At 31.7% G+C, this 8,457-nt stretch overlaps 1 protein-coding gene across 1 annotated transcript in view; it reads right to left on the bottom strand.

Moving 5' to 3' along the window:
* Positions 1-444: 444 nt before the first annotated feature.
* LOC108748398 (dynein heavy chain 2, axonemal) overlaps positions 445-8,457 on the bottom strand; it is a 51,942-nt gene continuing 43,929 nt past the window's right edge. The window contains exons 51-63 of the mRNA XM_018486547.1: positions 8,054-8,269; positions 7,653-7,803; positions 7,205-7,354; positions 6,996-7,128; positions 5,942-6,286; positions 5,129-5,401; positions 4,141-4,485; positions 3,781-3,915; positions 3,258-3,534; positions 2,671-3,081; positions 1,671-2,189; positions 727-877; positions 445-599 (exon numbers count right to left, since the gene is read on the bottom strand). Coding sequence (XP_018342049.1) covers positions 445-599; positions 727-877; positions 1,671-2,189; positions 2,671-3,081; positions 3,258-3,534; positions 3,781-3,915; positions 4,141-4,485; positions 5,129-5,401; positions 5,942-6,286; positions 6,996-7,128; positions 7,205-7,354; positions 7,653-7,803; positions 8,054-8,269 — 3,261 coding nt within the window. The remainder of the gene's footprint in view (positions 600-726; positions 878-1,670; positions 2,190-2,670; positions 3,082-3,257; positions 3,535-3,780; positions 3,916-4,140; positions 4,486-5,128; positions 5,402-5,941; positions 6,287-6,995; positions 7,129-7,204; positions 7,355-7,652; positions 7,804-8,053; positions 8,270-8,457) is intronic.

Genomic DNA, 8,457 nt, shown 5'->3' with positions numbered 1-8,457 from the left:
ATTGTTATTGTTTTTAGTGTGTTGTTTTATATGCCTTTATATTGAGACATCTTATATAAGAGCATAATTGAAGGAATTTATTTATTTTTCAAATAATTAGATATTCAATATATATGTAAATTACGTTTTAATTGACATAAATATAAACATAACTTTTTAAATAAAAATTATTTTATAAATATATTTTCTTTACCGTCATAAATTAACATTTGTATATTTATTAAACTATATTAATTATATCACAAAAAAAAAGAATGAGAAGGTATAAAGAAATATAATCAGAATAAGCTATTTTAAATAGGAACTGCTCATATTACATATATATATATATATATATATATATATATATATATATATATATATGTATATATGTATATATATATACTATTACTAAGCTTTAATTGAGGCTTATGAATCATAAATTAATGTACATAGCTGAAAGTTTTATACGGCTAGACTCAATAAAAGCGCAGTTCCGCGTTTCACCCAGAAGTCCGAACCTTGTGTTCCGGCTTTAAGATCTACAGCAACTACGAACGCAGATCTCATTTGGTCGCCACTCCTTTGGGGGTAATAATAACAAGGACAGCTGTAGAACTCTGTGAAAGTTAAGCGAATGTTGGTTGTAATTGAAAGTCTGTTTCTTCCAACCACTGGCGTATTTGCGCACGAAGGAAATCTGCAGAACGCAGTAAAATGATTTTGATATTTTTATGGTTATTTTACCTTTAACTTTCTTTTTAACTTGCTCGACGGGTCGAAAATGAATCACCGGCATGTTGTATACAAGTTGTATGGGTGCGGGCTCGATAAGAATGCCATTCTCTTTATCCCAGCCAGCACCTTCCAGAAAAATGGATCGTACATATACGCCTTCCTAAAGTAAAATTATACAATTAATAAACTAAAATATATAATTGCTCATAAGTATTTACAATTATTAATTATGACATCACAATTAGAGTATAAATGTAATACTTTCTATAATTAATTTATCAATTTTCTACAGCGCATAAAAGAACGATTTTGCTGAAGTATCTATATGTAAAAAATTAGTTAAATGTAAATCTGAAAATATTAAAATGATTATATATTAAGATATTCAAACTGGTTGCTAGAATATCAAAATTGCAACATTGTTTATCATGTTTGAGTTATATTTATTTCCATAATTATTTTGATAACCAATTATTTTCAGATGTCTATTTAATTAAATTTTTAGATATTTTAGTGAAATCGTTCTTTCTGTGTGGAAAGAATTTATGGAAGAGTATAAAGGACATAGCAAATATTGTTTATAATAAAACAGTTTTTCGCTTAATTTTACAATAACATACTCTCTGAATTCTTTGGAATGGAATTTCGTTCTAAAGAGTGAAATTTCACTTTTCAGAGTGAGATTCACTCTAAAAGTTTTAGAAAATAATTAATATATTTTAGTGCTTATTCAAAGTTAATCGTAGATAAGAACAATAGAATTTTCATTTTAAACTTTCTTTTCTAAGCCGGACAATTACAACTTACAATGAACAACTTATGTGCATATGTATTATCCAATAAATACTGTTATTCAAGCAAGGAGTATAAGCTTCTTATAGTAAAATAATGTTCAATATTAGTCGTCCTACAGACTGGTCCGATGAGCAATTAGTCTAATCGCTTGTAGTTACCACTGGTGGCTCGATTATAGCAGACTCGTCCGTTGAGACGACAGTAAATTCCCACGACAACGAATCGATAGATACGTTCCACAGTCTCGCCGAAGTTTGTAGTACCGCAGTAAGGAATCCGGTTGGAAATGTATACGCAGCTAACCAGAAGAGCAATGGCGGATGAGTAGTTTGAGCCCAATTGGCGAAGTGCTCGACTCGATTGATTAGATCCCTCGTCCAGGCGCCAAGCAGTTTCAAAGACGGATACGTGGTCAACCATAGAGACGGTACTTTCCCGTTGTATATGCATGTGAAGATTTCTTCTAACTCTCGCGACATTAGCACTAATCCCTTAATTCCACTTTGAAGTTCCTTAAGACTGTCGCAAATTTTTATCAATAGTGCATTATATCGTTCAATCTCTTGAAGAAGCACCACATCCAGTAGTGTTTTATGTGGCTCTATCAATCTCTTCGTTGTTTCATAATCAATTGTTTTCGGTATTTTTGAGAGAACATCGCTCGCAAGTTGCATTACCTGCGAGACCCAAAAAGATTGAAATAACTCCATTGATCCCGTATGAGGTTACTTAAGAAAATTCATAAAATTATGATAATAGAATATCCATAAAAGCAGAAATATCAAGAATATTTGCATTAATTTAATAATGTAAAGTCTAACATATTCTTATACCGAATGATTTGCTGAAATAAAATATCTAGTTAAAAATTACATCAAGCTGAAAACTTAACTAAATATAGATATGAAAATAATTTTGTTAGATTAAAATAATTGTGTAGAACTCTCTCTTAAGCTGATTGCTAAAATGTCAAAACTTTTTGCGATATTGTCCATCATGCTTGAATTTCCAACAAAATTATTTTCAGATCTGTGTCTATCTAAATTTTTTCAACATAATCGTTCTTTCCGTGTGCTTACTCTCTTTCGTGCTACTATTTTATTTTTCGATTAAACCGGAAAGACATATGCTTTAAAATCGATAGCTTCATTTATTTACCTTTTTTTCCTTGACCTCGTCCATTTCGATGCTGACCGTTTGTATCTGAAGACTCATTAGAGTTTGGAACATGTTTCTAGTTTCCATTATTAGACAAGTGATATCCGCGTTTGGATGCTGACCAAACGCTTCTGGCCTGTCGATATTCGGCAGAATCGCGATAAAGTCGCGGTAAGACTCTAAGGAGCCGTCGCGAGGCACGTAATAGGTGGGCAGTGATGACAAACGATAATGGGGAGTAGTCAGGACGTCTTCTGTGAAATATTGCTGGGTGTATGTCATTAACAACCGGCGATCCCAGTCGTCGGTCACATGACCACCATAACAGATACCTGCTATGAGATATTTCAAAGATTCCCATGGTGTGACTGGATATTCATCCAGGTAAACTTGCAGTAAGTTCGCGGAAACCTGGAACAGATATCCCGCTATTATGACGATTGTGCTTCTCTATCGGGCGTCTCTTTGACGAGACGAATTTAAACGTTATGCCTGGAAATTCCTGAAATACCGTCTTTCTAAATAAATTGCAGATAAATAAAAAGCTTTCTATGTTCGCGCTACTCGCAACTTTTGCTCGAAAATACCTCGAAATCGGAATCGTTAAAGCTGTAGTCTACGTTCCAACCGAGTTGTTGGAATTTCTTCCGTTCTAGAAGAATAGAGTGGAAGAAGATCAGCATGAATAGCAGCTTTTTATATTTAGACTTTTCTTGGCACGAGTCGAACTGCGTTTCGGTGATTAAACTGTAAAGGCGCTTCATGTTCGCTTTTAATCCTTTTGGTGGTTCGGTAGTAATTTTTATCCCAGCATGAAGGATCGATATAGGAAACTGAGGAGTCGAGTTTGAACTAAGCCATAATCTGTAAAAGAATTAAACGCTCGCTTTTGAAACATTTGCATTGTTACATCTAATAGAGTTAATAAATAATTAGATTTTGTGATTACATTTTTTGTAATAAATTTTGTTATATATATTTATTTTATTTATTTTATACATAAAATAAATTTAAAATTCCTAATACTTTTCTTGATTTCTTTCGGTATTACTATATTGCGTGAAAAATAGCGTGAAGAATATAAGACAGTATTTCATAACTTTGGCATACCTAAATCTTGGATGTAAAGTTTGGCTAGAACTGAGCGTTTCCACGATTTTATCGAGCTTGGGCATCCAACTGAGCGAGAGGTGGCAATTCGCAAGAAATACCCAAAACCCTTCTTTGGCACCGATCTCTATCATGCTGTGTATAAGGAATGAAATAATATGAAAATCACTGGGAAATTTTATACCAAATACTGCAACTGATCTCTACTGGACATATATTATTAAAAAAGCTTAAAAACTTCTTAAATTTTAGTTAACATTAAGAAATAAAATACAACATCTTTAAGTCTTTTAACTCAAAGTATCTTAAGTACAGATATAAATATATTGTACGATGTATGAAATGTATTTTATAATTAACCTTGTAGCAATAGAAGCCTGTCCCTGACCTAGCGATAACGTTAAGAAATTCGAAGTCATGCCCTGATTGTCTGCTAACTGCATGAGTACACCGATAGGATCCACCCCGGGCCAAAGAACAAATATCAATGGTGTCCGCGCTACAGAATCATCTAACGCTGCTTTTAGTTCAAGTATAGGAGGTTCTATGAAACTCTGACCGAGATTGCGCACGATATAGGTCATGATACAGAAAGATATTCTGTCAGGTCGACAGCTACGGATGAATAACATTTTCTGAAATTCGGTACACCGTTCCTCCCATTCGCCGACTAGCGGTGTAGCTTCCGGCTCTGTGCTAATGTACCTGTAAATGTTAAACGAGTTTACAAGAGAATATTACATAAAAATATATTTTTCACGGTAGTAACATGTTTATATTGAAATAAATAGTTATAAGTATGTGTAATTTTTTTATACTTTTATTGTCAGAATAAGAAAAAAAGAAATTGTTATATGTGTGTGTACATATTATGTGGATATTAAATGGATTTATAAGAAAATATTTTCATATTTTAATATAGAATATTTTAATATAACATATTTTCTGCCAAAAATATTTTTAATGAACAGTAACGTGAATATAGAGAAATAAATAATAGTTTAATAATAACATTTAATAATAAACATAATTAGTATATAAATATATACATATAATGTCTTCTTTCTTATTTACTTTTGTCGTCCGAATAAAAAAAAATTGTCATATACGTCTAATTTTTCTAATTGAGTTTTCTTCACAATAAAATTTAAAACTTCCTTTAAATCTCTTAAGATATTTGACATATCATCAACATTCTTTTCATTGCTTTATTAGCAATATAGTTATGTATAATTTAAATATATAAAGTTAAAAGAAGAGTATTGTGAAAATGATTCGTCAAAAATGGCTAAAGCGTTGAAATAACGTGACGAAATAACAATGTGACATTGTACAACATTGTACTCACCAATTGTGCCAATCTCGCGGGAGATGCTCGAAAGAAGAAACGAGTCCGTGAAATCCAGGCAGCTTTTCGAGTTCCGTGATGTTGTCCCAAGTTTCATCCGGCAGCCACGGCACGGGTTTGTCCGGCTGATTCTTTTGGTCCACTACGATCCCGCCACGAAGCAGGAACGCGTATTCTCCTGGGATGATCTTACCTTGCGCATCCAATATCTTGACACACATGTGGAAAGAGAAGAGCAGTTTGTGATGTTCGAACAAACCTCGGCACATGCTCCTATTCGCAAAAATAAAATCTGTTAGATCAGTTTGTTTTTCTCTAAAACTGCACATTTCTTTTTCTATTTCAAAATAGAATAATAGGTTTGTAACGGCGTCACATTACATTGAAAAAAGCATGTGCGCGCGCGTCTCGAGCTCAACATTTTCTAACATTGATTTATGATACTAGGTAAAAGATAAGAGATTAATAAAAACAAGACACATTTTTCATTAAAAAAGTTTTCTCGCCCATTATATATTACGTTATTATACATTCTCATTTAAATTAACGTTAAAAAATTCTTTTGAAGGATTATCGTTTAGAACGATATTGTACATGATTTTATGGAAAAAAAAGTGTTATTTATTCTATAGTTATTATTTTCTAATGCAAATTAGTAATGACAATTAAACAGTAAAAAAAGACAAAGTATTAAAAATTTTATATTTCATTAATAATAAAAAATTTTACTATTTTTTATTATTAATGAAAAAAATGAGAGATTTAAGATTTTATAATTAAAAAAATTAAAAATTCCTGTACTTATTTATTTACCTGTAGACTGCATATGTATGATAATCATTTAAGCTGCTGATTCTCTCGGACAAGTTTATTTTATGAGGACTTTTGTCAATGGAAAGCATAAACAGTACGTTGTACGCGTCGAGAGAGAATTGATACATGGGATCGATAATGTTCATGTCGTTCAAGATAAAAAAAAGAATCGAAGCACGCTTTGAGCACGATTGATATTCTTTTCTCACTAGATCTATCTCTTTTTCTGTCTTTTCAGCAACAGTCAGAGATTCTTGAATGGAGATAGACATTTCCTTTGATGTTTGGAGGGTATTCAACAAATTTAAGTCATCTAGAAGATTTTCTCCTGCTACACTCAGCAAACTAATAGAAAATGTATCGACATATTTTGTTATTTTTGCTAGTAGTGTTAAGAGTTGAAAAACAACTAATATATTACATTAGTTTATAAGTTTTTGTATATAAGAGTATATAAAGTCTATTCAAGAAAGATAATTTTCGGTGCTAAGACCAAATCTGCTATCAAAATATTTCCATCAGGTTCGGTTTTTGAGATATAAAATATATATGTATACATATACATATATATATATATATATATTTATATAAAATATAATTTTAAGATATATATAAAGATATAAGATAATTATATATATGGTATATATATAAAATGTTTTTTAACTATCATCAAATTTTAGTGAAAACATTCGCCTTGCTCATCACTGGTCGCACTCAAATTATTTGGAAAAAATAACTGACATGCTCCCAATAAGCAAGAAACATTTTGAAACATTTCAGCAATGTTATAGCAACGTTGTAACGTTGCCGAAATGTTTCAAAATATTTCTTGCTTATTGGGCTATATCTTACATTTGACCTGTCAGATTCACACACAGACTAACTGCCCCAAAATACTTTAAAAAAAGTTAATTTGTTTTTTTTTTCTGCACTAAAAATGATCCAAAATTTGTAAATTAATATGCAGAATAAAATACATTGAGCGCACGCGTGTCTGCACTTCTAAGCGGAAAACGTTTGAACTTAAAGCTTATGGCAATTTCATCGATCTTACTGAAGTATTTTATCCTCTAGTTCTTTGAGAGTCTTTTTATTGGATGCGATTGTGAGAACCAGATTGTCTTTCTGTTCTTCGAGTTGTGGCTTCTCTTTTCTGACTACAATTGTTAGGAGCTGCGCTTCGAGCCCTACACGCAGGACAGAGTTATATTCCCTAATCTTGTTCCATCTTTCTCTAAAGTATACGGTAAGACTATTAGTTACCCTGCTCCTTAATGGTAAAGTTGCATAATGTCGTTTTAGTTGAAATCTCTGGAGTATAGTGGGGATTCGAGAGTTTCGTAGTCATAAACAGCCGGAATTGCTCATTGTAAGTGATCATTTTGTCGTTAAATCGGATCATTACCTGATTATCTGCAGACATAAAGTAACGAAAATGAATCTAAATTTGTGTTTGCGTTTTATGCTTACTCTCTTCTACAATGAATTAATTATATTCGAGTTTAAAAAACATTGTTTTTGTATTATTTTTTTTTATATAAATTGAAATTTTATGTTAATAATCATTACTAATAAATCACTATTAATATATCACTATCTTTTAATTTTAACAATCAAATAAATTTTTTTAATTTTCTGTTTTAAACTTTTTTGCATAAATGTAATGCAATTGCAAAAATGTAATTATATGATACCGATATTAAAATTCTACCTGATTTAATGAAAGCTTTTTGAAGAATCGGATTCAAATCCGGATCGAGGGTCTCGGCGATATTTTCGAGCAATACTGGGTGTCCGAACTGAATTGCTCTTTCCAGAACTCTCATAAAGTCTGCTTGACCAAAGTCGATTACTTTCAGTGACTGCAATTGTAATTGTTACATTAAAATAACAAAGTCATTTTAATTCTTTGATTTCACTCGTTAAAAATCGTCTCTCTCTCTCTCTCTCTCAAATTAGATATTTAATTTCGCATTAAATCCAATAATAACGTTTTATATATATGTATATATATATATATATATATATATATATATATATATATAACGTATATTGCTGGAGGGTCTAGTTAGTTTCTTTGACAGATATCGGTACCGAACACCGGGCATTTACGTTTTTCGCTTCCATATTTTTGATCCACTTCACTGCCTGACATTGTGGATCGATTACGAGAGGCCAACGTGTTCCCTTTGTCACTATGATGGCGTTCTCTGTGCTGAATCCATCGAACGGTAATCCTTGAATGTTCCACTCTCTGATTGTCGACGGATCAACTAGGAACTCTTTGACATCTAAATTTGGCGATGTTGGTATTTCTCTGTTATAAACCTTAACCGTACAATAAATTACATTAATTTATCATCTGAAAACACTAATCGCTTCTATAATATAATAAAATTAAAAGTGATAGATTGTATATATTTTAATCCAGAAAAGAGGGATTAGATCTGACCAGAGTTTAAGTTATATCTGGCCAGATATGCTCAGATATGACTTCTCATGACTGCAGATTCGAT

The sequence above is a fragment of the Trachymyrmex septentrionalis genome, unplaced genomic scaffold (assembly GCF_001594115.1).
Source record: "Trachymyrmex septentrionalis isolate Tsep2-gDNA-1 unplaced genomic scaffold, Tsep1.0 scaffold22, whole genome shotgun sequence".
Taxonomy (NCBI): domain Eukaryota; kingdom Metazoa; phylum Arthropoda; class Insecta; order Hymenoptera; family Formicidae; genus Trachymyrmex; species Trachymyrmex septentrionalis.
This window is presented reverse-complemented; position numbering and strand designations above follow the sequence as displayed.